Source organism: Macaca thibetana, chromosome 12, assembly GCF_024542745.1.
Source record: "Macaca thibetana thibetana isolate TM-01 chromosome 12, ASM2454274v1, whole genome shotgun sequence".
Lineage (NCBI taxonomy): Eukaryota > Metazoa > Chordata > Mammalia > Primates > Cercopithecidae > Macaca > Macaca thibetana.
In genome coordinates, this window is record NC_065589.1 from 83,191,305 (window position 1) to 83,217,552 (window position 26,248).

The window sequence follows — 26,248 nt, forward strand, 5'->3', positions numbered from 1 at the left end:
TAGGTGGGGAGTGCCTCAAAGGGGAAGAAATGCAGGGCAGTATGGATGAGTGCAGGCAAAGTCGCACGGCCTCCACACCGGAGGCCACAGTGGCTTAGGCCCTGACTGGGTTAGGGTTAGGGGCTAGGATTACAGCTGGAACTCTGGTCATGAACATTTCAGAATGAAGCAGCCAGTGGTGTTGAAGCTTAACTGTGTTGCTGTTTATGGTTCACTAAGTGTGGCTTCGTTCAATATTTCAAATAAACTAGTGATGTAGATTGTCTTGGGATTCAGGAAAGCTTAGCTCAGTGGGTCTGTTAGGCCAGCACCAGACTCAGCAGTTGGTATGTAAGGCCCGGTGCTCTGGCAGCACCATGGGGAAGCTCAGACAGGCCTGTACCCCACAGTCCATCTCCTGTACCTAGATGGGTGGTCAGGACCTTGGCAGGGTGTAAAGGCAGATGTTCACAGACTTCTAGCACACAGCAAACAGCGGTGTGACATCCATGTGCCTGAGGACTTCAGAGGAAGGGAACCACCAGCTCTCTGTGTGCCAGCTAGCCCCTGAGTTGCAGGCTTTACACATTATCCCATTAATTCCAGCCCCACGAAGTTAAGTGTCACACTGGTTTCATTGATGGGGGATGGAAACTTGGAGACGTGGCACACAAAAGCTAATAAGTAACTGAATCAGGATTCAAAACCATGTGGGCTTAGCTCTGTAGCCCATATTCTTTCCACTACACCAGTTTGTCTCTGATCTAATCAGTGCCGATAGTGATCCTCATCCCATTTTAGTTTTCTGATTTCTGATAACCAGTGGATCCAATTATGTGTGAGACAGCATAGCATAATGGTTAGGACATAGACTCTAGGGACTGACAGCCTGGAAGAGAGGCCCAGCAGTGTGGTTTGTATTCGTGGGACTTTGCAAAGTTGCATACCTTTAGTTTCCTCGTCTTTAAAATGGAGATAATAATAGTACCTCCCTTATATGGTTGTTACAAGGATTAAGTAAGCCAATATTTATAAAGCATTTAGAACAATGCTTGTCATGTAGTAAATGGTATGTAAATGTGTGTTAAATATAAAAAAATAAATAAAAATCGTTAGATTGACCATGGGAGTCAAAATAATACAAAGGGATAACATGAATATTGCCACTTGAAATGTATTTCTGCTCCTTACAGGATGAACTCAACTTTGGTTGGTCAGATGGGAAACGTCTTCATTTTAGTCGCTGGGCTGAAACTAATGGGCAACTTGAAGACTGTGTAATATTAGACACTGATGGATTCTGGAAAACAGCTGATTGCAATGACAATCAACCAGGTGCTATTTGCTACTATTCAGGAAGTATGTGAATTTCAGATATTTTAATTCTTAAATTATTAACAGTCTCATAAGTGGTAAAATTTCTGAGGAGTGGTTTTGTAAAATCTGGTTTTGGAATTGTGAAGAAATTATAGTCATGTCTTTTTGTAGGAACATTTGTGAAAATTTGTATTCAAGCAGAATTATATATTAAATATATTATTATTAATGGGTTATTTTAAGCATGTTTTATTTTTACGTTAGCCGACAATGGGGATTAACACTTTAAAGTCCCATTGTTACTCTACCTCTTTCTGCATATCTTTATACTTGTAGAAAGCTTACACTTGTGAGAATTCTTTTGTGATTCATAACATCACAACTAACATGATTTTTATGAGTCACTCTTAAGATTCAGTTGGTTGTGGCCGGGTGCGGTGGCTCACACCTGTAATCCCAGCACTTTGGGAAGCAGAGGCAGGTGGATCACTTGAAGTCAGGAGTTCGAAACCAGCCTGGCCAAGATGGTGCAACCCCCTCTCTACTAAAAATACAAAAAATTAGCCGGGCATGGTGGCACATACCTGTAATCCCAGCTATTCCAGAGGCTGAGGCAGAGAATTGCTTAAACCTGGAGGGGCAGAGGTTGCAGTGAGCCGAGATCACACCACTGCACTTCAGCCTGGGCGACAGAACGAGACTCTGTCTCAAAAAAAAAAAAAAAAAAAAAAAAAGATTCAGTTGATTGTAAGTAACAGCAACCACCTCAAGCTAGCTTAAAACAAGGGGAAATTCAGGATCCGCAAAACGGGGATAGAGCTGAACCTGTAACTGGAGATGAGTTGAGACAATTTCTAAATTTCACTTTGTAAATCCTTAGAGAAAATCTCATGAACTTAGCCTGAGTCAGGTGTGCCATCTCTAGCCCAGTCAGAGGAAGTGTTTTTGCAACTGTCAAGGTCACATTTGTGGGTTTGTGGTAGAAAGAAGACACTGCTTCATGGACAGAGGGACTTATTGTGATCCAGAAGAGATACTGAGTGATCTCTGCCACATATTAAATCCGTTTAATTTATTTGAGTGGAATATGTTTATGTTTGTATCTTTGTGAATGTATGGCGTTTTCAGAAAATGGAAAAAGATCATAATCAGATACTGTAGATGTCAGATTTTAAATATTATTTCTGTTTTACTTAGTTAAAGCAATAACTTACTTAGAACATCAAGTGTTTCATTTAAATGTTCCTTTAAAATTAATAGTGTCAGTAGACAGAAACTTGAAAATGAATTCTCAAAGTTATAGTTAGGTGACTTTTAATAATGAATGTGTTTGTACAGTATCTCTAGGGGTGGTCCCTTGTACTTGACATTTGGTAATGCAGGAAGACAGAAATTGCATTTAACCTAATAGCACCTCACTTTTTACATTCTTCCACGCCACAGCAGGGGTAAGAAAATTGTGTCAAGTAATTTCCTTCCTATAGAAAGCTGGCTTTTGTGTGCTGTATCTGAGTATAAACAGAGATAGGCTTCACTAGGATATTACTTCTTGGCTTCCTGAATATTTCCTACAAATCAAGCCTAATGACTGCAAACAGGATTTAACATTTATATCTCAAATTAGAATTCTTACCATTAACTCTTTTTCTAGATGAGACTGAAAAAGAGGTCAAACCAGTTGACAGTGTTAAATGTCCATCTCCTGTTCTAAATACTCCATGGATACCATTTCAGAACTGTTGCTACAATTTCATAATAACAAAGAATAGGCATATGGCAACAACACTGGATGAAGTTCATTCTAAATGCCAGAAACTGAGTAAGTATTATATTAGTCCATTCTCACGTTGCTATAAGGACATACCCGAGACTGGGTAATTAATATAGAAAAAGAGGTTGAATGGCCTCACAGTTCCACATGGCTGGGGAGGCCTCACAATCATGGCAGAAGGCGAAGGAGAAGCAAAGGTATGTTTACATGGCAGCAGGCAAGAGAGCATGTGCAGGGGAACTGCCCTTTATAAAACCATCAGATCTGGTGAGACTTACTATCACGAGAACAGCACGGGAAAGACCCACCCTCATGATTCAGTTCGCCGGGTCCCTCCCATGACACTTGGGGATTATGGGAGCTGCAATTCAACATGAAATTTGGATGGGGACACAGCCAAACCATATCAAGTATATGGTACTGTCATTACTTATTGTATTTTGCTAATTAAAAAAAATTTTCTGTGTTATAAATATTTCTAATTAGCACTAGTAACTAGATGTCAAAAATATTCATCTCCTAATATCTACATTATCAGTGACAAAGTATTAAAATTTGTGTTAGTTAAAGTGGAAAGTATAGGCATAACTCCTTTCTTTACTCATCCATTCAAGAACTAGTCTATGTTTGTAAGGAAGGTGGGTTCTTCTTTAAAAGGAAAAGAAATGGGCTAGGCACATTGGCTCATGCCTGTAATCTGAATTCTTTGGGAGGCTGAAGTGGGAGGATGGTTTGATGCCAGGCATTCAAGATCAGCCTGGGCAACATAGTGAGACTTTTTCTCTGCAAAAAATTAAAAGCATGATGGCACATGCCTGTAGTTCTAGCTACTTGGGAGGCTAAGGAGGGAGGATGATTGAGCCCAAGAGGTTGAAGCTGCAGTGAGTTGTGATTACACCATCTGCACTCCAGCCTGGATGACGGGAGACCCTATCTCCAAAAAAAAGGAAGGGGGAAAGAAATGGCACACAAGAGAGGAAGTGAAAATAGGTTAGTTGGAGCAGTCAAAAGCTTAGACACACCACAAAGCAGCAGCTAAGCTTAAAGATGTGCACATTTCACACTTAGAGCTCTCAAGAGTCTTCAGATAATTCCTATGAGATCCACTAAGGATTTGTGACTTCCGAATGATGGAACTGTTGGAACCAATGGAACAAGGAACTTAGTGAAAGTTGCTATAGAAAATATCAAACCATTATTTCCCAAAGCATGCTCTATATAACATTAGTCTTGAGAGATGTTCTGCAAAAAATCCTTAGAATAAGGTTGAAAAAAAAAACCAATAAAAAAGAAAAAGATTGAGAAACACTAGACACCATAGCTTCCTGTTGGACATTAACAAATGTACATTAACATATACCTTAAGAAATACTGGCATAAATAAACGAATTTAACTTTGTTTAAACCAATGTTTGCAAACTTTTTAAAAAATCCATGTAGATCTTTTCTGGAACCTCCTTGTTAATTTTGTGAGGAACACCCTTTGGGAAATATTAAGCCTTTTAACCCTCATACTGATAACTAAGGAAAAGGAAGATCTGTCATATAGGTCAGCAGTCCCCAACCTTTTTGGCACTGCCAGGGAGGGGTGGATGGTTTCAGGATGAAACTGTTCCACCTCAGATCATCAGACCTTAGTTAGATTCTCATAAGGAGTGTGCAAGCTAGATCCCTCGCATGCATAGTTCACAAGACAGTTTGTGCTCCTCTGTCAATCTAATGCCACTCTGCTCTAACAGGAGGCAGAACTCAAGTGGTGATGCTCGCTTGCCTGCTGCCCACCTCCTGCTGCACGGCCCAGTTCCTAACAGGCCTGGTTCCTAACAGTACCAGTCTGTGGCCTGGGGGTTGGGGACCCCTGTTATAGTTCATCTAAGAGGTTTTAATTATTATAGAGTAATCTTTGACAGTCTATCATTACTATGGGTGATTTATACCAACTGAAAATCACCTTTAAATAGGGGAATGTGAAGTGAGTCAATGTTTTAAATTCTCTACTCAGCTACTAGTTTTCTATTATACCATAAGACCAAATTTAACATCAAACATTTGAAAACTCCTTAACCTATTAGTACAATGGCATAATTTTATTTTACATATCTTTCTAATTGTCCGATATTGTTTAAGTTTGAAGTATATTAAAGTGAGAATTAAAATGTTTTAAACCTATCAAAGTGTTCTAGATAAGTAATTATTAAAATTATTGACTATTTTTTATTTAACAGATCCAAAATCACAAATTCTGAGTATTCGAGATGAAAAGGAGAATAACTTTGTTCTTGAGCAACTTCTGTACTTCAATTATATGGCTTCATGGGTCACGTTGGGAATAACTTATGAAAGTAAGTTGTAAATCTGCCAGTTTTCTCTATTTGTTTTTGTGCTTCATTATAACATAATTATCAAGCTGTAGTTCTTCAAAGTACATGTCTATCAATACATGAAAGTATAATGACATACTTAACATAACTTACATAAATACCAAGACAGTTTTTGTGTCTCTGCTCTGCCATTAACATACCTTTAGAGTTTAAAGTTAAATGGCAGAAAATAATTTTCTGAATTAGTTTGTTCCCACACTCCTATAAAGAACTACCTGAAACTAGGTAATTTATGAAGAAAAGAGTTTTGAGTCACAGTTCCGCAGGCTGTACAGAAAGCATGGCTGGGCAGCCTCAGGAAACTTACAATCATGTCAGAGGCAAATGGGAAACAAGCAGATTTTACTATAATGGAGCAGGACAGAGAGTGAAGGGGGAGTTGCTACACACTTTTGAACAACCAGATCTCACGAGAGCTCACTCACTATCACAAGAACAGCAAGGGGGAAGTTTGCCTCCATGATCCAGTCACCTCCCACCAGGCCCCTCCTCCAACACTGAAGATCATAATTCAACATGAGATTTGGATGAGGACACAGAGCCAAACCATATCAATTTTCTTTTACCACTCTTTCCTCTAGCAATTCAAGACTTATCACTCTTCCATCCAGCAACTCAAGACCAACTAAAAATGATCACCATCCCATATAAATCTTCAATACTTACTTTATGTTTCCACTGACTATGTGAGATGAGCAGAGAACTGAATCACTCTTCTATTAGTGTTGCACCTTTGGGTTTATAACCCTGACTTGGGTTATATTGGCTCACATATGATAAGCATTAGAAAAATGAGACACATGGCCAGGTGTAATGCCTCACGCTTGTAATCCCAGCACTTTGGGAGGCTGAGGCGGGTGGATCACCAGAGGTCAGGAGTTCGCCACCGTCTCTACTAAAAATACAAAAATTAGCCAGGTGTGGTGACATGTGCCCTGTTACTTGGGAATCTGAGGCAGGAGAATCACTTGAACCCAGGAGGCAGAGGTTGCAGTGAGCCAAGATCATGCCACTGCACTCCAGCCAGGGCAACAGAGCAAGACTCAAGACTCCGTCTCAAAAAATTTAAAAATGAAAAGAAAAATGAGATACATGGTCTGACAATGGGATCGAATATTTGGAATGTGGGCTAAATACCACGAATTCAAAATATGATTGATATGAATTTTTTTAAAACAGAGTCCAGTATAGAGGAAACAAGACCAATTTAGAAAGATGCTCAGAAATGTCCTGAAAATCATAGACATTTTGGAATTAGGAAAACCTTTCCATGGCCATAGAGCATCAAAAGCATACATTTACTCTAAAAAGGGTTTGATAAGGGGCACAGGACAATGATAACCAGGGGTAGGGAAGGAAAAGAAACTAAATTAGTTTCTGTCTTTTAAAAATAGGCTTCTCCTTTGCTCTCTAACCCATCTATTTTGTGGGGTTACCACTGTTTTCCTGAAATGTTTATGGTTTGCAGAAGGGTTAATGAAAATTAAACTACCAAGCAATAAAGACTTGGTTTACCAGGTGAGGATAAGTTCATCATAGTAGGACTTAGTTGGCCCAAGCCTTTTCTCTAATGACCCTTAACTACCCTTGAATTAAAATGGAGAGAAACTAGCTGGAAAGTTCTGAGGCTTCACCTGAAAGTGACTGAAGAAACAATGGTCTTGTATTGAGCAATGGAGACCACACCCAGTACAGAAATTGAAATTGTACCCTTTGATATACATTATATTATCAGAAACAACTGAAAATGTGTTATATATTCTGAAAAAGCATTTTTAGATCAGAAGACTCCCTTGTTTTGTTTTATCTTCTTTTATAAAATGTTTGAGTAATAAAATTTCTATTAAAATATACAGACATATACATATAGAAAGACATTTCAGGCAAGTGGCAAATTTGGTTTGAATCTCATTCTTACTGACTTAATTTACATCTGTAAGGTACTGTTTTGGGTTATTTTGATATACTTATAAATATTTAATTTATTTGCCCCCGATGCAAGGAATTCTGTTTTTTAAAGCAGTTTTGGCTTTTCAATAGCAGGGCCATGAATAGAAATCACTGTAAGTCACTGTTTTTGGTTATGTTGATATACTTATAGAATATTTAATTGTATTTGGCACCTACACAAAGAATTTTGTTTTTTTGAAACATTTTTGACTTTTCCATAGCAGGGCCATGAATAGAAATTACTATGAGAAGCCACAGTATGTCAACTGAGAGATACATTAAGCCAAGTGAAAAAAGTGACTTTTTCTTAAAGCAACTTTAGAAATCTACCATTACATCATATTGGTCAGAAAATTGATAACTTTGAAGTTTGGGAGAGGGGAGGAGGAACTGGTAGGCATGAGATAATACAAAGCAGCAAACAATAACCAAATCGTGTGTGCAGTGCTTCTAACGTGTCATTGCTGCAAGCAGATGTTTAGGGGTCTTGCCTTGGGAGGTGGTAATCAGTGAAAACCAGAAATAACCAGGACAACATTGGATATGTGTAGGTAGTGATGGCATCAATCTTTATACCAATTTATAATTGTAATAGACCTAGTACCCTTTTTTTAAGCCTTATTGCAACCATCACTACCCTAAAAAGAAACACAATACCCATTAGCATCCCCTCCCTGTCTCCCAGTCCTCAGCAACCACTTGCTATCTCTACAGATTGCCTGAATGTAAAATTCTGGACATTTTATGTAAATGAGATCATACAATGTGTGCTTTTTGCGTGTGACTGGCTTTTTCCATTAGCATAAAGATTTCAAGGTTTATCCATATTGTAGCATGTATCAGTACATTATTCCTTTTTATAACTGAATAAAATTCCATTCTATGGATATAATACATTTTATTTATCCGTGTATCAGTTGATGGACATTTAGGTAAAACAACCTAGATTTTAAACCATTTTTAGTTATTATGTATAATGCTTCTCTGAACATTCACATACAAGTTTTTGCATGGACATATGTTTCCCTTTCTCTTGGGTAAACCCCTAGGAATGGAATTGCTGCATCTTTTGTTTAACCCTTTGAAGAACTACCAGGTTGTTTTCCAAACTGGCTATACCATTTTCCATTCCCGGTATATGAGAGTACTGATTTCTCCATATCGATGCCAACATTTGTGTGTTTTTCATTATAGCCATCCAAGTGAGTGTGAAATATCTCACTGGGATTTTAATTTCATTTCTCTAATGGCTAATGATATTAAGCATCTTTTCATGTGCTTATTGGATATTTGTATATCACATTTAGGGAAATCCCTATTCAGATTTTTTGCTCATTTTTTAAATTGAGTCTTTTTATTGTTGAGGTGTAAGAATTCTTTATATATTCTGGATATAAGTCTTTTATCCAATAAATAATTTGCAAATATTTTCTCCCATGACTTGACTTATACCACAAAAGTGTTTTTCTTTTTTTTTTTCTTCTTTTTTTATTGTACTTTAAGTTTTGGGGTACATGTGTAGAACATGCAGTTTTGTTACATAGGTATACACATGCCATGGTGGTTTGCTGCATCTATCAACATGTCACCTACATTAGGTATTTCTCCTGATGTTATCACTCCCCAACCCCCCAACCCCCGACAGGCCCAGTGTGTGATGTTTCCCCCTAGCCCTGTGTCCATGTGTTCTCATTGTTCAGCTCCCACTTATGAGTGAGAACATGTGGTGTTTGCTTTTCTGTTCCTGTGTTAGTTTGCTGAGATTGATGGTTTCTAGCTTCATCCATGTCCCTGCAAAGGACATGAACTCATCCATTTTTATGGCTGCATAGTATTCCATGGTGTATATTTCTTTATCCAGTCTATCACTGATGGACATTTTGGTTGGTTACAAGTCTTTGCTATTGTGAATAGCGCCACAATAAACATACGTGTGTATACATCTTTATAGTGGAATGATTTATAATCCTCTGGGTATATCCTCAGTAATGGGATGGCTGGGTCAAATGGTATTTCTAGTTCTAGATCCTTGAGGAATTGCCACACTGTCTTCCACAATGGTTGAACTAATTTACACTCCCACCAACAGTGTAAAAGTGTTCCTATTTCTCCACATCCTCTCCAGCACCTGTTGTTTCCTGACTTTTTAATGATTGCCATTCTAACTGGCATGAGATGGTATCTCATTGTGGTTTTGATTTGCATTTCTCTAATGACCAGTGATGATGAGCATTTTTTCATGTGTCTGTTGGCTGCATAAATGTCTTCTCTTGAGAAGTGTCTGTTCATATCCTTTGCCCACTTTTTGATGGGGTTGTTTGTCTTTTCTTGTAAATTTGTTGAAGTTCCTTGCAGATTCTGGATATTAGCCCTTTGTCAGATGGATAGACTGCAAAAATTTTCTCTTGTTTTGTATGTTGCCTGTTCACTCCGATAATAACTTCTTTTGCTATGCAGAAGCTCTTTAGTTTAATTAGATCCCATTTGTCAATTTTGGCTTTTGTTGCCATTGCTTTTGGTGTTTTAGCCATGAAGTCTTTGCCCATGCCTGTGTCCTGAATGGTATTCCAGGTTTTCTTCTGGGATTTTTATGGTCATAGGTCTTACATTTAAGTCTGTGATCTATCTTGAGTTGATTTTTGTATAAGGTGTAAGGAAGGGGGATCCAGTTTCAGTTTTCTGTGAATGGCTAGCCAGTTTTCCCAACACCATATATTAAATAGGGAATATTTTACCCATTGCTTGTTTGTGTCAGATTTGTCAAAGATCAGATGGTTGTAGATGTGTGGTGTTATTTCTGAGGGCTCTGTTCTGTTCCATTGGTCTATGTATCTGTTTTGGTACCAGTACTATGATGTTTTGGTTACTGCAGCCTTGTAGTACAGTTTGAAGTGAGGTATCGTGATGCCTCCAGGTTTGTTCTTCTTGCCCAGGGTTGTCTTGGCTATGCAGGCTCTTTTTTGGTTCCATATGAAGTTTAAAGTAGTTTTTTCCAATTCTGTGAAGAAAGTCAGTGCTGGCTTCATGGGGATAGCATTGAATCTATAAATTACTTTGGGCAGTATGGCCATTTTCATGATATTGATTCTTCCTATCCATGAGCATGGAATGTTTTTCCATTTGTTTGTGTCCTCTTTTATTTCCTTGAGCAGTGGTTTGTAGTTCTCCTTGAAGAGGTCCTTCACATCCCTTGTAAGTTGGATTCCTAGGTATTTTATTCTCTTTATAGCAACTGTGAATGGGAGTTCACTCACGATTTGGCTCTCTGTTTGTCTGTTATTGGTGTACAGGAATGCTTGTGATTTTTGCACATTGATTTTGTATCTTGAGACTTTGCTGAAGTTGCTTATCAGCTTAAGGAGATATTGGGCTGAGGTGATGGGGTTTTCTAAATATACAATCATGTCATCTGCAAACAGAGACAATTTGACTTCCTCTCTTCCTATTTGAATGCCCTTCATTTCTTTCTCTTGCCTGATTACCCTGGCCAGAATTTCCAATACTATGTTGAATAGGAGTGGTGAGAGAGGGCATCCTTATCTTGTGCCAGTTTTCAAAGGGAATGCTTCCAGTTTTTGCCCATTCAGTATGATATTGGCTGTGGGCTTGTCATGAACAGCTCTAATTATTTTGAGATATGTTCCATCAATACCTAGTTTATTGAGAGTTTTTAGCATGAAGGGCTGTTGAATTTTGTCAAAGGCCTTTTCTGCAACTATTGAGGTAATCATGTAATTTTTGTCATTGGTTCTGTTTATGTGATGGATTATGTTTATTGATTTGCATATGTTGAACCAGCCTTGCATCCCAGGTATGAAGCCGACTTGATCCTGGTGGATAAGCTTTTTGATGTGCTGCTGGGTTCGGTTTGGCAGCATTTTGTTGAGGATTTTTGCATTGATGCTCATCAGGGATATTGTCCTGAAGTTTTCTTTTTTTGTTGTGTCTCTGCCAGGTTTTGGTATTAGGATGAAGCTGGCCTTATAAAATGAGTTAGGGAGGAATCCCTCTTTTTCTATTGTTTGGAATAGTTTCAGAAGGAATGGTACCAGCTCCTCTTTGTACCTCTGGTAGAATTCCGCTGTGAATCTGCCTGGTCGTAGACTTGTTTCCGTTGGTAGGCTATTACTGCCTCAATTTCAGAACTTGTTATTGGTTTATTCAGGGATTCGACTTCTTCCTGGTTTAGTCTTGGGAGGGTGTATGTGTTCAGGAATTTATCCATTTCTTCTAGGTGTTCTAGTTTATTTGTGTAGAGGTATTTATAAGTATTCTCTGGTGGTAGTTTGTATTTCTGTGACATCAGTGGTGATATCCCTTGTATCATTTTTTATTGCGTCTATCTGATTCTTCCCTCTTTTCGTCTTTATTAGTCTTGCTAGTGGTCCATTTTGTTGATCTTTTCAAAATGCCAGCTCCTGGATTCATTGATTTTTTGAAGGGTTTTTTTATGTCTCTGTCTTCTTCAGTTCTGCTCTGATCTTAGTTATTTCTTGTCTTCTGCTAGCTTTTGAATTTGTTTGCTGTTGCTTCTCTACTTCTTTTAACTTTGATATTAGAGTGTTAATTTTAGATCTTTCCTGCTTTCTCTTGTGGGCATTTAGTGCTATAAATTTCCCTCTCTACACTGCTTTAAATGTGTCCTAGAGATTCTGGTACGTTGTGTCTTCATTCTCATTGGTTTCAAACAACATCTTTATTTCTGCCCTCATTTTGTTATTTACCCCATAGTCATTCAGAAGCAGTTTGTTCAGTTGCCATGTAGTTGTGTGGTTTTGAGTGAGTTTCTTAATCCTGAGTTCTAATTTGATTGCACTGTGGTATGAGAGACTGTTATGGTTTCTGGTTTTTTTTTTTTTTTTGCTTTTGCTGAGGAGTGTTTTACTTCCAATTATGTGGTCAATTTTAGAAAAAGTGTGATGAGGTCCTGAGAAGAATGTATATTCTATTGATTTGGGGTGGAGAGTTCTGTAGATAGCTATTAGGTCTGCTTGGTCCAGAGCTGCATTCAAGTCCTGAATATCCTTGTTAACTTCCTGTCTCGTTGATCTGTCTAATATTGACAGTGGGGTGTTAAAGTCTCCCACTATTATTGTGTGGGAGCCCAAGTCTCTTTGTAGGTCTTTATGAACTTGCTTTATGAATCTGGGTGCTCCTGTATAGGGTGCATATATATTTAGGATAGTTAGCTCCTCCTGCTGCATTGATCCCTTTACCATTATGTAATGGCCTTTTTTATCTCTTTTGATCTTTGTTGGTTTAAAATCTGTTTCATCAGAGATTAGGATTGCAACTCCAGCTTTTCTTTGCTTTCCCTTTGCTTGGTAAATATTCCTCCATCCCTTTATTTTGAGCCTATGTGTGTCTTTGCCCGTGAGATGGGTCTCCTGAATACAGCACACTGATGGGTCTTGACTCTTTATCCAGTTTGCCAGTCTGTGTCTTTTAACTGAGGGCATTTAACCCCTTTACATTTAAGGTTAATATTGTTACGTGTGAATTTGGTCCTGTCATTATGATTTTAGCTGGTTGTTTTGCCTGTTAGTTGATGCAGTTTCTTCATAGTGTCAATGTTCTTTACAGTTTGGTATGTTTTGCAGTGGCTGGTACTGGTTGTTCCTTTCCATATTTAGTGCTTCCTTCAGGAGCTCTTGTAAGGCAGGCCGAGTGGTGACAAAATCTCTCAGCATTTGTTTGTCTGTAAAGGATTTCATTTCTCCTTCACTTAGTTGGCTGGATACGAAATTGTTGGTTGAAAATTCTTTTCTTTAGGAATGTTGAATATTGGCCCCCACTCTCTTCTGGCTTGTAGGGTTTCTGCAGAGAGATCCACCGTTAGTCTGATGGGTTTCCGTTTGCGAGTAACACGACCTTTCTCTCTGGCTGCCCTTAACATTTTTTCCTTCATTTCAACCTTGGTAAATCTGACAATTAGGTCTCTTGGGGTTGCTCCTCTTGTGGAGTATCTTTGTGGTATTCTCTGTATTTCCTGAATTTGAATGTTAGCCTGTCTTGTTGGGTTGGGGACGTTCTCCTGGATAATATCCTAAACATTGTTTTCCAACTTGGTTCCATTCTCTCTGTCACTTTCAGGTACACCGGTCAAATGTAGATTTGGTCTTTTCACATAGTCCCATATTTCTTGGAGGCATTGTTCATTCCTTTTTATTCTTTTTTCTTTAATCTTGTCTTCTCTCTTTATTTCATTAAGTTGCTATTCAATCTCTGATATCCTTTCTTCTGCTTGATCAATTCAGCTATTGATACTTGTGTATGCTTCATGAAGTTCTCGTGCTGTGTGTTTCAGCTCCATCAGGTCATTTATGTTCTTCTCTACAGAGGTTATTCTAGTTAGCAATTCATCTAACCTTTTTCAAGGTTCTTAGCTTCCTTGCATTGGGTTAGAACATGCTCCTTTAGCTCAGAGGAATTTGTTATTACCCACCTTCTGAAGCCTACTTCTGTCAATTCGTCAAACTCTTTCTCCATCCAGTTTTGTTCGCTTGCTGACTAAGAGTTGTGATCCTTTGGAGGAGAAGAAGCATTCTGGTTTTTGGAATTTTGGCCTTTTTGCATTGGTTTCTCTCCATCTTTGTGGATTTATCTACCTTCGGTGTTTGATGTTGGTGACCTTCGGATGGGGCCTTTGAATGGACATGCTATTCATTTCTGTTTGTTAGTTGTCCTTCTAACAGACCCCTCTGCTGCCAGTCTGCTGGAGTTTGCTGGATGTCCACTCCTGACTCTGTTTGCCTGGGTATCACCAGTGGAGGCTGCAAAACAGCAAAGATTGCTGCCTGTTCTTTCCTCTGGAAGCTTTGGAAGCTTCTTCCCAGAGGAGCACCTGCCTGATGCCAGCCAGAGGTCTCCTGTATGAAGTGTTTGTTGGCCCCTACTGGGAGGTATCTCCCAGTCAGGATACATGGGGGTCAGGGACCCACTTGAGGAGGCTGTCTGACCCTTAGCAGAGCTCGAAGTCTGTGCTGGGAGGTCTGCTGCTCTCTTAGGGCCGTCAGGCAGGGACGTTTAAGTCTGCTATAAGTCCCTGACTGGGGCTGCTGCCTTTTTTTCAGACACCCTGCCCAGAGAGGAGAAATCTGGCAGTCTGGCCATAGCAGCCTTGCTGAGCTACAGGGGCTCCACCCAGTTCGAACTTCCCAGCAGGTTTGTTTACACCAGAAGCGTAAAACCGCCTACTCAAGCCTCAGCAATGGCGGATGCCCCTCCCCCAACCAAGCTCTAGTGTCCCAGGTCAATCTCAGACTGCTGCTGTGCTGGCAGCAAGAATTTCAAGCCAGTGGATCTTAGTTTCCTGGGCTCCGTAGGGGTGGGATCCACCGAGCCAGACCACTTGACTCCCTGGCTTCAGCACCCCTTTCCAGGGGGGTGAACGGTTCTGTCTTGCCGGCATTGCAGGCACCACTGGGGTATGGGAAAAACAGAACTCCTGCAGCTAGTTTGGTGTCTGCCCAAATGGCTGCCCAGTTTTGTGCTTGAAACCCAGGACCCTGGTGGGGTAGGCACCAGAGGGAATCTCCTGGTTTGCAGTTGTGAAGACCGTGGGACAAGCGCGGTATCTGTGCCAGAGTTCCTCACGCCCAGTCCCTCGTGGCTTCCCTTGGGTAGGGGAGAAAATTCCCCAACCCCTTGCACTTCCCAGGTGAGGCGTTGCCCCACTCTGCTTTGGCTCACCCTCCGTGGGCTGCACCCACTGTCCAACCAGTCGCAGTAGGATGAACCCGGTATCTCAGTTGGGAATGCAGAAATCATCCGCCTTCTGCATCAATCTTGCTGGGAGCTGCAGACTGGAGCTGTTCCTATTTGGCCATCTTGCCAGCAATCCATCACAAAAGTGTTTTTCTTTTGTCATTTGTGCATATGTAAGAAGGCTTTGCTTACCCCAAGGTTATGAAGACTTACTCCTATGTTTTCTTTATTTTTTTTGAGACAGACTTTTGCTCTTGTCACCAAAGCTGAAGTGGTGCAGTGGCGTGATCTCAGCTCACTGCAACCTCCGCCTCCTAGCTTCAAGCTGTTCTCCAGCCTCAGCCTCCCGAGTAGCTGGGATTACAGGCGCCCACCACCACGCCCAGCTAATTTTTGTATTTTTAGTAGAGATGGGGTTTTACCATGTTGACCAGGCTGGTTTACTGACCTTAGGTATCTGCCCCACCTCAGCCTCCCAAAGTGCTGCAATTACAGGGGTGAGCCACGGTGCCCGGCCTCTTGTGTTTTCTTCTAAAGGTTTTATAGTTGTAGCTCTTATATTTATGTCTGTGATCTACTTTAATTTTTGTGTGTGGTGAAAGAAAGGGGTCCAACCTCTTTTTTTTTTTTTTTTGCTTGTGGATGTCCAGTTTAGAAGACTATTTTTTCCATACTGAATTGTCTTGGCATCCTTCTTAAAAATCAATTGACTGGCCAGGTGCAGTGGCTCACACCTATAATCGCAGCACTTTGGGAGGCCGAGGCAGGTGGATTATGAGGTCAGGAATTCAAGACCAGCCTGGCCAAGATGGTGAAACCCCATCTCTACTAAAAAATACAAAAGTTAGCCAGCTGTGGTGGCAGGCATCTTAATCCCTGCTACTCAGGAGGCTGAGGCAGAGAATTGCTTGAACCCTGGGGGTGGAGGTTGCAGTGAGCTGAGATTGTGCCACTGTGCTCCAGCCTGGTTGACAGAGTGAGACTCCGTCTCAAAGAAAAAAAAATTAATTGACTGTAAGTATGCACAATTGTTAACAGTTTATGTCCAGAGAAGAGATTTCTTTGGCGACTTTTATAATATATCAATCATGTTTTAAATAATAAAATATCATGTTCATTTCCATTGCAATTAAATGTATATGTAAGATAAAATATTTTTTATTTCAATAGGTTTTGGGGGAACAGGTGGTGGTTGGTTACATAGATAAGTTCTTCAGTGTTGATTTCTGAGATTTTGGTGTACCCATCACACGAGCAGTGTACACTGTACCTAGTGTGTAATCTTTTATCCTTCACCCCCTCCCATCCTTCCCCCTGAGTCCAGTGTCCATTGTATAATTTTTATGCCTTTGCATCCTCATAGCTTAGCTCCCACTTGGTGAGAACACACAATGTTTGATTTTCCATTCCTGAGTTACTTCACTTAGAATAATGGTCTCCATTTCCATTCAGTTTGCTGCGAGTGCCATTATTTCATTCCTTTTTATGGCTGAGTCGTATTCCATGGTACATATATACCACATTACCACATTTTCTTTATCCATTCATTGGTTGATGGGCATTTGGGCTGGTTCTATATTTTTGCTATTGTGAATTGTGCTGCTATAAACATGCACGTGCGAGTATCTTTTTCATATAATGACTTCTGGAAAATAATATTTGATGACAAAAATGAAACGTTATTACTGAAGGATGGTGGAATTATAGGTCAATATTTGTAGTTTGCATTTATAGTCAAATTAAAAATGAGCATGATTTACTGTTATAATCAGAAAATATCTTAAAGGGTTATACATAATCATACAAACTTTTAGAAGGTTGGGAAAAGATAAAATCAGTCAAGTTTGAAATCTTAACTATATAACTGTAATTCAAGTATTGATTTAATCTCTAAGCATAGGAAAACAATGTTTCTTCTCTAGATAATTCTCTTATGTGGTTTGATAAGACCCCACTGTCATATACACATTGGAGAGCAGGAAGACCAACTATAAAAAATGAGAAGTTTTTGGCTGGTTTAAGTACTGATGGCTTCTGGGATATTAAAACCTTTAATGTTATTGAAGAAACACTTTATTTTCACCAGCACAGCATTCTTGCTTGTAAAATTGAAATGGGTAAGTATAGTAATATAGAGTTTTCTTTCACTCCAGGGGAAGAATATAAGGCTATTAGTTCCACTAGCGGGAATCATACAATCAAATGCTTCCTCTGTGTTCAGTCCTGTGCGAGGTGTTCCAGAGGTTAACGAGGAAGGAAAAGACACGGGCCCTGCTGTCAAGGTTTTGACCCTAAGGAGTAAAATGTAGTTGTGGAGATAGCATTAAATTCCTTATTATTGTTTAATGTAAATTAGCCTTAGATTAATTGATACAGGCTTCAATTGTGGGGAAGTCAAAACTGATACATTGGAAAGGGGAATGACAGAAAAAAGGAAAGGCTTCAAGAAGAGGTGAAACTTGGTTGGGGTTTGAAAAATGCATAGGGTTTGTATAAATAAGAAAGTGGGGGAAGAGTTTTGACATTCTGTGCAAAGTGAATGTCTCTCAACCTTGCCTAATTTGTAAATAAATCTATTTTTAAATATATGTTAGTTTTAATTTTTTCACAGCTTAAAAACTGTTAATTATTACCACTGTGCCCTAAAACTCTCATTACTCCCACTGTGCCCTAAGCTTCCTGCTCAATGGGAGCCCGTAATGGTGGCGTGCTGGCTAGTCGGCTCACTTCACAGCGCCGCAGTCACTTCCCAAGACCGTGTCCACCAGCAACATCCAGGGATTCCTTATTCTAACCTACTTTGAGTCAGTGTAAACTTGTGAGACATTTTAGAAACTAGTCTCTATCCCCAATTTCTAGGCCTTCTCCCAGTTCCCTGTTTTTCCCCATTCTTGTTCAGCAAAACATCTTTTTCTCAATCAAGCTGGTCTCTCATTGTCCCAGGCACAGGGTATGCCCATCCTCATACTTGCACCTTTATGTTTTCCTCCTGCCAAGAAGTTTAGCAACTTCTTTCTTTCTTTCTTTTTTTACATCTTTAATAAACTTTTCATTTTAGGATAGCTTTAGAGTTACAGAAAAGTTGCAAAGATAGTACAGAGTGTTCCCATCTATCCTACAATTTCCCCTACTGTTGACATATTACTTTAGTATGGTACATTTGTCACAACTAATAAACCAATATTGATCATTATTATTATTATTAACTAAAGTCCACACATTATTCAAATTTCCGTAGTTTTTATTTAACATACTTTTTCTTTCCAGGATCCCATCCAGGACCCCACCTTACCTTTAGTACTCCTGCCTCCTTAGGCTCCTCTTGGCTGGGTGGTTTCTCAGACTTTTCTTATTTTTGATGGCCTTAACAGTTTTGAGGAACACTGGTCATGTATTTGGTAGAATGTCCCTCAGTTTGGGTTGGCGGATGTTTTTCTCATGATTCAACTGGGGTTATAAGTTTCTGGAGGAAGACCAAAGATGTGAGGGAGCATTCTCACTTCACATGGGCACCATGTACTATTCATGTGACCTATCACTGGCCACCTGGCCCAAGGTAGTGTTTGTTAAGTTCTCTGCTGCAAAGTTACCCGTTTTCCTCCTTTCCATAACTGTCCTCTTTCTAAGGAAGTCACTATGTAGAATCCACACTTAACAGGGTAGAAAGTTATCCTCCACCTTCCTGTGAGGGGAGTATCTATATAAATAACTTGAAATTCTTCTGCACGGGGTATTTGTCTATTTTCTCCAATTTTTATTTTATTTTATTTTTTATTTTTTTTGAGATGGAGTCTTGCTCTGTCACCCAGGCTGGAGTGCAGTGGTGCCATCTCAGCTCACTGCAACCTCTGCCTTCCAGGTTCCAGCGATTCTTTTTCCTCAGCCTCCCAAGTACCTGGGATTACAGGCATGCACCACCATGCCCGGCTAATTTTTTATATTTTTGGTAGAGACGGGGTTTCACCATGTTGGCCAGGCTGGTCTTGAACTCCTGACCTCAGGTGATTCCCCTGCCTTGGCCTCCCAAAATGCTGGGATTACAGGCGTGAGCCACTGCACCTGGCCCCAATTTTTAAATTTATTCAGTTATTTATTTATACCCTCATCATTGTGGTTTTTTTGTTATTTGTTAGTTTGTAGCGCTTCCATACTTTCTCCTTCTTTTTGTTCTTAATTTCCTCCAATCTTCTAGACCTAGTATAGGTTCATGGTTATTTATTTTATACTTTGGATTATAATCTAACATACTGCATTCTGTAATATTTTGCTCAAGTCTTTCCGCTTTGGCCTTTGGTAGCTCTTTCACTTGGCTCCCATGTCCCTTGAAATAACCTCATCATTGTGGCTTTGTTGTTTGTGTTTGTTTTAAGCACTTCCTTACTTTCTGGTTACCTTATTTCTTTTTAGTCTTAATTTCACCTAACCTTTGAGACCTGGTTTATCAAGTAGTCTTCCTGACTCCTCTCATTCAAATGAATCTCTACCAATTTCACAGTTCCTACTGGTTAATAATTTTGCCATCATTTCAGCCATTGTTTCTGTCTCCAACTAATATATAAGCTTCTTAAATGAAAGAAAATGTCTATGCCTTTTAAAAATATCAACCAGAGAACTTTAAGAGCCTAAGATATGTGTCATAGCAGTAAGAAAAATAAAATATGCATTTGACCTCACTTATTAATAAGAAACCCAGTTTTATTTAACTTTTCAAATGATTGCATGTTGTCTCATCCAAAAGGTATATTTGAAATACTTTAAATTTTAATCACCAGTGCTTTTAATTATTATAGTTGACTACAAAGAAGAATATAATACTACATTGCCACAGTTTATGCCATATGAAGATGGTATTTACAGTGTTATTCAAAAAAAGGTAACGTGGTATGAAGCGTTAAACATGTGTTCTCAAAGTGGAGGTCACTTGGCAAGCGTTCACGACCAAAATGGCCAGCTCTTCCTGGAAGATATTGTAAAACGTGATGGATTTCCACTATGGGTTGGGCTCTCAAGTCACGATGTAAGTCTTGCTTTGCTTTCCAGAAACTTTTCAAATGTGTTATTTTGAGGGTTAGAAATCTGAACGTAAAGTATTAATACAAAGTACAACAATAGATGAAGTACTGGGACTCCGTTTGCATAGCATGGTGCTTTCTTACCTTTTACAACATAGAACAAATAGAAAATTTTGGTGCAGAATGCACTAGGGCAAATGCTCAGGCCATCCCAAGGGCCCAGTGGATGAATATCTCAACAACACCTCTATAGCCTAGTTGGGACAGACAAATTGGAAAGCTGGTAAAAATGAAATAGCATAGAATCAGAAAACCCTGAGTTTCAGTACCAGTAGTGGATCTTCTATTTATATGCTGGGTGATCATGAGCAAGTTATTTAGCCTTTGCAACCTTATTTCCTCATGTAGAAAATCAGGGTAATAATAATTTCATTGAGACTTTAACACAAAAGTTTATACAAGTTACCATCTAAAATTCTCCACATGGTTAGGACTAATAAATGCATACTTTCTTCCCACTTTTCCTCTAGAAAATTACACTACTTAAGATTAATTCTGCTAGTAAACACATCTGTGCCACTATTTGAATCATATTATTTAATCATTTATGTACTTACAATAAAGTCTTGTATACAAAAAATGGTTATCTATTGAGACTAGAGTTGTAGTTCTAATTTAAATAATCTTTAGAACAAAATTTAGGGCAAAATTTTTTAAAAGGATAGCAAGTTAAGATAAATTCAAGGAAAACTCAAAAATAGTCTTCCCATTTTGAGTTTCTTGGGAAGTGTTTCTCTTTTCTAGCTCCCTACTGCTTGATGTCCTCTGTAGTGTGAAAAATGTAGCCAGAGACACAAAACACAAAACTATATAACATAGAAAACAATATTCAGAACAATATGAAGGTTGGGATTATAAATTTGTCATTGTGACAAATGGAAGCCATTTGCATGTTGTTTAATTTCAAGTGTTATGTAAACTCATCCTTTAAAAAAATCTAAAGACCAGATATAATAACTCTGTCTCTAAGTTTAAAATCCTCCATAAACGGTGCCAGAGCAAATGTCCTGAATCAATGCATCAGAAGTCAGTCAGACCTACAATAATAGTACGTTCAGACCTACAATACTGGAAGCAAATAATTAATATTCCATTATAATATTTCTTGAAGTATGTATGTTGTTCTTTATATTCTTTCTAAAGTCATACATCTAGGTTCAGATTATCTCTATTATTCTTACAACAGGGAAGTGAATCAAGTTTTGAATGGTCTGATGGTAGTATATTTGACTACATTCCATGGAAAGGCCAAACATCTCCTGGAAATTGTGTCCTCTTGGACCCAAAAGGAACTTGGAAACATGAAAAATGCAACTCTGTTAAGGATGGTGCTATTTGTTATAAACCTACAAAATGTAAGACTTGAATTTCAGTAACAGTACATTTACTAAAATGTGACATAATTTATGCACATAATTAAATGCTCAGTGGAATTTTTATTTAAAGATTTATTCACAAATTATATGAAAATGATTTTGATACTTTGTAAATGGAAACAAATACAATATAAGCACTCAGGGAATTTGTTCCCAAAGACTTTCATTTGTTCTGTCACCAGGTAAATTCTACCCTAGAATTTGTGAATTCTAATTTCACTTAGCAATGTTTTACAAAGGCTGAGATGCTTATTTCAAAAAAGGGTCCCACACATATAAATTTGGGAAACACCTCATGTGATTTATCATATTAAAGGTTCTTATCTTTTCTTTTTTTTTTTGGACAGTGTTTTTTGCTCTGTTGCGCAGGCTGGAGTGCAGTGGCATGAACATGGCTCACTACAGCCTTGACCTCCTGGGCTCAAGCAGTCCTCCCACCTCAGCCTCCTGAGTGGCTGGGACCACAGGCACGTGCCACCACACCCAGCTAATTTTTAAAACATTTTGTAGAGATAGGGTCTCACAATGTTGTTGAAGCTGGTCTTGAACTCCTAGGCTCAAGCAATCCTCCTGTTTCAGCCTCCCAAAGTGCTGAGAGTATAGGTGTGAGCTACTGCACCCGGCCAAAGGTTCTAAGAGAGTTTCTGTAATAATGAAGTCTGTTTAACCTTGTGTAACCAAGCATTTTCCAAACTTACATGATCCTTAAAATTTAAGGGAAGAGCCCCTTCCATTAGAGGCTGGACTTAGGGTCACCCCTGGTGGATAAAGCATGAACCTTGAGGAAGATCACAAAAAAAAAAAAAAAAAAAAAAACTACCAGAGGCTGCAGAGGCCTGCAGGATAGGCAGGGAGGTGGTGGCATTAGTTTCCAAAGCCTCTGGTTCTCAGTGCTCACCATGTTTTCTGCTCTGAAGAATCTTGAATGGCAGATTCAACATTTGGTTGAACAGATTCAGGCAGAAGAAGATGTGAAAACTTTAGAGAAGCAGGTTAATAAAAGAAAGGGAGAATGATATAAACAATGAGGAATCAAGGTACAATCAAGAACTGACTTCTCAGTTGTTAGGCACAGAAAACAAATGTAACTTTTTAGAACAACAATTGGAATCCATGAGAAATAAGGCATGCAGAAATAGAGAAACAGACTTTATGGGATAGAGAATGATAAGATGACCAGACGTAAGTTCTGTGCTCTGCCAGGTTGAATAATGCCTCCTCCCCAAAGATTGCTGTCCAGTCAGAACCTTAGACTGTCACTTTATTGAGAAATAGAGTTTACAGATGTAGGTAGTTGAGATGAGGACATACTGGATTATGGTGGGCCCTAAATCCAATGACTAGTGTCCTTATAAGAGGGAGATACAGACATACAGAGGGAAGAAGGCCACGTGATGACAAAGGCTGAGATTGCAGTGACAGAGTGATAAGCCGAGGATTGTCGGCAACCACCAGAAGATGAGAGGGAGGCACGAGACAGATTCTCCATTAGAGCCTCCAATGAGAACCAATCCTAACCCCTTCAATTCAGACTTCTAGCCTCCAGAACTGTGAGAGCATACATTTCTGTTGTTTTAAGCCACCAATTTTGTGGAATTTATTATGGCAGCCCAAGGAAACTAATACAAGAGCTAACTTTAAAAACTAGATCTTCAAAAAAACCAGAGAATAACAAGCATTAGTGAGGATGTGGAGAAAATGGAACCCTTATGCATTGCTGGTAGGAATATAAAACCGTGTAACCACTGTGCAAAATGGTGTGGCAATTCCTCAAAAGCATATACATAAGATTACTATGTGATCCAGCACTTCAGGTATATACTCAAAACATCTGAAAGCAGGGATTCAAACAGGTGTTTGTCCAACCATGTCATAGCAGCATAATTCATAATAGCCAAAGATGCAAGCACCCCAAGTGTCCATGGATGGACAAATGGGGAAGAAGCCTTAAAAAGGAAGGAAGTTCTGATACGTGCTGCAACACAGATGAACCTTGAAGACAGTATGCTAAGTGAAATAAGCCAGTCACAAAAAGACAAATACTCTATGATTCCATTTATATGAGGTAGTACCCAGAGTTCTCAAATTCATAGAGACAGGAAGTAGAATGGCAGTTACCAGGGACAAGATGGAGGGGAATATGGGGAGTTATTGTTTAGTGGGTATAGAGTTTCAATTTTGCAAGATAGAAAAGTTTTAGAGATGGATGGTGGTGATAGTTGTACAGCAGAGTGAATGCATTTGGTGCCATGGGACTGTACACTGAAAAATGGTTAAGGCCAGATGTGGTGGTTCATGCTTGTAATCTCAGCACTTTGAGGGGCTGAGACAGGTGGATGGCTTGAGCCCAGGAGTTCAAGACCTACCTGGGCAACAGAGTGAGACTCCATCTCTACAAAAAAAATTTTAAAATTAGCTGGACACAGTAGTGCATGCCTGTAATCCCAGCTACTTGGGAAACTGAGGCAGGAGACTCTATTGCACCCAAGAGTTTGAGACTGCAGTGAGCTGTGATTGCACTACTGCATTCCAACCTGGGTGACAGAATAAGACCCTGTCTCTAAAAACAAAACAAAACCAAAATGGTTAAGATGATAAATTTTATGTTATGTGTATTTTACCACAGTTAAAAAAAATGGATCTTCTTGAACAGGAATATAACACACTTACCACGATGCAGGCCCTTCCAAAAAAAAAAGAGTTGGAAGCAAAACTTCATGAAGAACAGGAAGAAAAAAAAATGTATGCAACCTAAGAGACCCCAGTTGCAGACTATACTAGAAACAAATAGACCAAAGATAAGGCATTTCCTTATGTTGCCAGTGTGAGAAATAATAATAAAAAAAAAAAAAAGAGTCAAACCCTTCAGAAAAGTTCCCTATCCTAATGATGCCGTGATAGCCAATGTTCAAGAAGTTTTGCATTAACAGTTGAGCCCAGTGCAACACTAAGTAATCAGCAATATACCTTTGCCCAACCATTTTCATCAGAATAGAAAATGTCAAACAAGAACTTACTAGTAACATTTCTTTTCAACAGCAGCATTAATGAGGAGTTGTGAGAAGTTCTATAGATTGTATAGATGAATTTGGCAAATGCATTTTGATCTGCAGCAGCTGGGAAACTTACCCAGGAGTCCAACTGCTGAACTGAAGACTTAGTACTCAAATTGGTAGCATTAGTGAGAAGAATGGAGGCAAACGCCAATCAAATAACCAAAGTTCAAAAAGATCAAGTCTGGTTTCTAACAGAAGACAGAGAAGCAGCAGAAGGAACCAAGGGCCACTAAAGAGTCTCTTGATGATGAAAGAAACAGCAGCCGCCATCCTTCTCTAATCACAGAGACCACAAGTAAGGACTCTGCCAAGCAGAGATTTGGAGAAAAAAACAGGAAATGCCTTTACTTACTGAAGGACATACAGACCATACAGAATGCATCACAAAGCAATAGTCTGGGTTGAGATTACTGACTGGTACCAGGTCAGATATTTGATTCAGATAATCTGTACCTCACTAATACAACATTGACAATTTACTTTCCAGTTTTCATATGCTCTTCTGTTGGAATTAAAAACAGGTGTTAAGGGGCAAAAGCTGCATTCCCCAGGCTGCTTCTGTTACTCAGCACAATTAAAAATCAATTTAAATGGAAACCAGGGGCATTTTTAAGAGCTAAGAAGCCACTCCTAGTCTTTTTTTGTTTGAGTGATGTTGTGGTGCTGATATATTACGCTTTGTAAAACAAATTAGCAATTTAAAAAATATATTTTTTAAAAATAGTTCTTTTATGACTAAGTAAAACTAGATTTATTTCGATTATCAAAATAAAAAGGAATCCAAGGGGCTAAGCACGGTGGCTCATGCCTGTAACCCCAGCACTTTGGCAGCCTGAGGAGGGCAAATCACTTGCAGTGAGCGAATCACTTGAGGTGAGGAGTTTGAGACCAGCCTGGCCAACATGGTGAAACTTCGTCTCTACTAAAAAAAAAAAAATAAACAAAAAAAGGAATCCAAAGAAAGAAATAATTGTAATTATTATTTCAGAGTAGTTTCAGGTCTGCTTAGCCTGTCTTTACTTCTTTTTCTAGTCTTTCTCATTGTTTTTACTTTAGTCCAAATCAGTCTTAGAAAGCTAAGGCATTTTCTGCTTCTATCATCTATGTTTTTTAAATGGTATTCCAAAAAGTTAATTAAAATATGTATTTATAGAGTGTGGGCTGTGGCTTTCTCTGGTATGAATTAAATGCTTCTTAACCGCAAAAGCAACAGTTCCAATCAGGGACATTTAATTAGATTTTGAATTAGACATTGAATTAGTCTGTTTTTTCCATGCATTGTTATAACTGTGTCTAACATTTTTATAGCTAAAAAGCTGTCCCATCTTACATATTCATCAAGATGTCCAACAGTAAAAGAGAATGGGTCACGGTGGATCCAGTACAAGGGTCATTGTTACACGTCTGATCAGGCATTGCACAGTTTTTCAGAGGCCAAAAAATTGTGTTCCAAACATGGTGAGTTAAAATTTGTTGATTTTCTTATGACTCAATAATTTTTAGAAATGTTTGTTAAGGATGTAATTTGAAGCAATGATTATATTTTTGAAAATATTTTTAAAGCACTTTCCATTTCTAATAGCACTATAAACTAATTGCCCAGTGGTGGGGAAATGGTTAAGTATCTTATGACATAGGA

The 26,248-nt window shown here is 38.9% G+C and overlaps 1 protein-coding gene across 1 annotated transcript in view; it reads left to right on the top strand.

The window, feature by feature from the left end:
* Positions 1 to 26,248, top strand: part of LY75 (lymphocyte antigen 75) — a 93,661-nt gene that overhangs the window by 60,387 nt on the left and 7,026 nt on the right. The window contains exons 26-32 of the mRNA XM_050752865.1: positions 1,173 to 1,338; positions 2,948 to 3,115; positions 5,293 to 5,409; positions 17,028 to 17,222; positions 19,896 to 20,122; positions 21,364 to 21,532; positions 25,918 to 26,067. Of these exons, the coding sequence (XP_050608822.1) occupies positions 1,173 to 1,338; positions 2,948 to 3,115; positions 5,293 to 5,409; positions 17,028 to 17,222; positions 19,896 to 20,122; positions 21,364 to 21,532; positions 25,918 to 26,067 (1,192 nt within the window). The remainder of the gene's footprint in view (positions 1 to 1,172; positions 1,339 to 2,947; positions 3,116 to 5,292; positions 5,410 to 17,027; positions 17,223 to 19,895; positions 20,123 to 21,363; positions 21,533 to 25,917; positions 26,068 to 26,248) is intronic.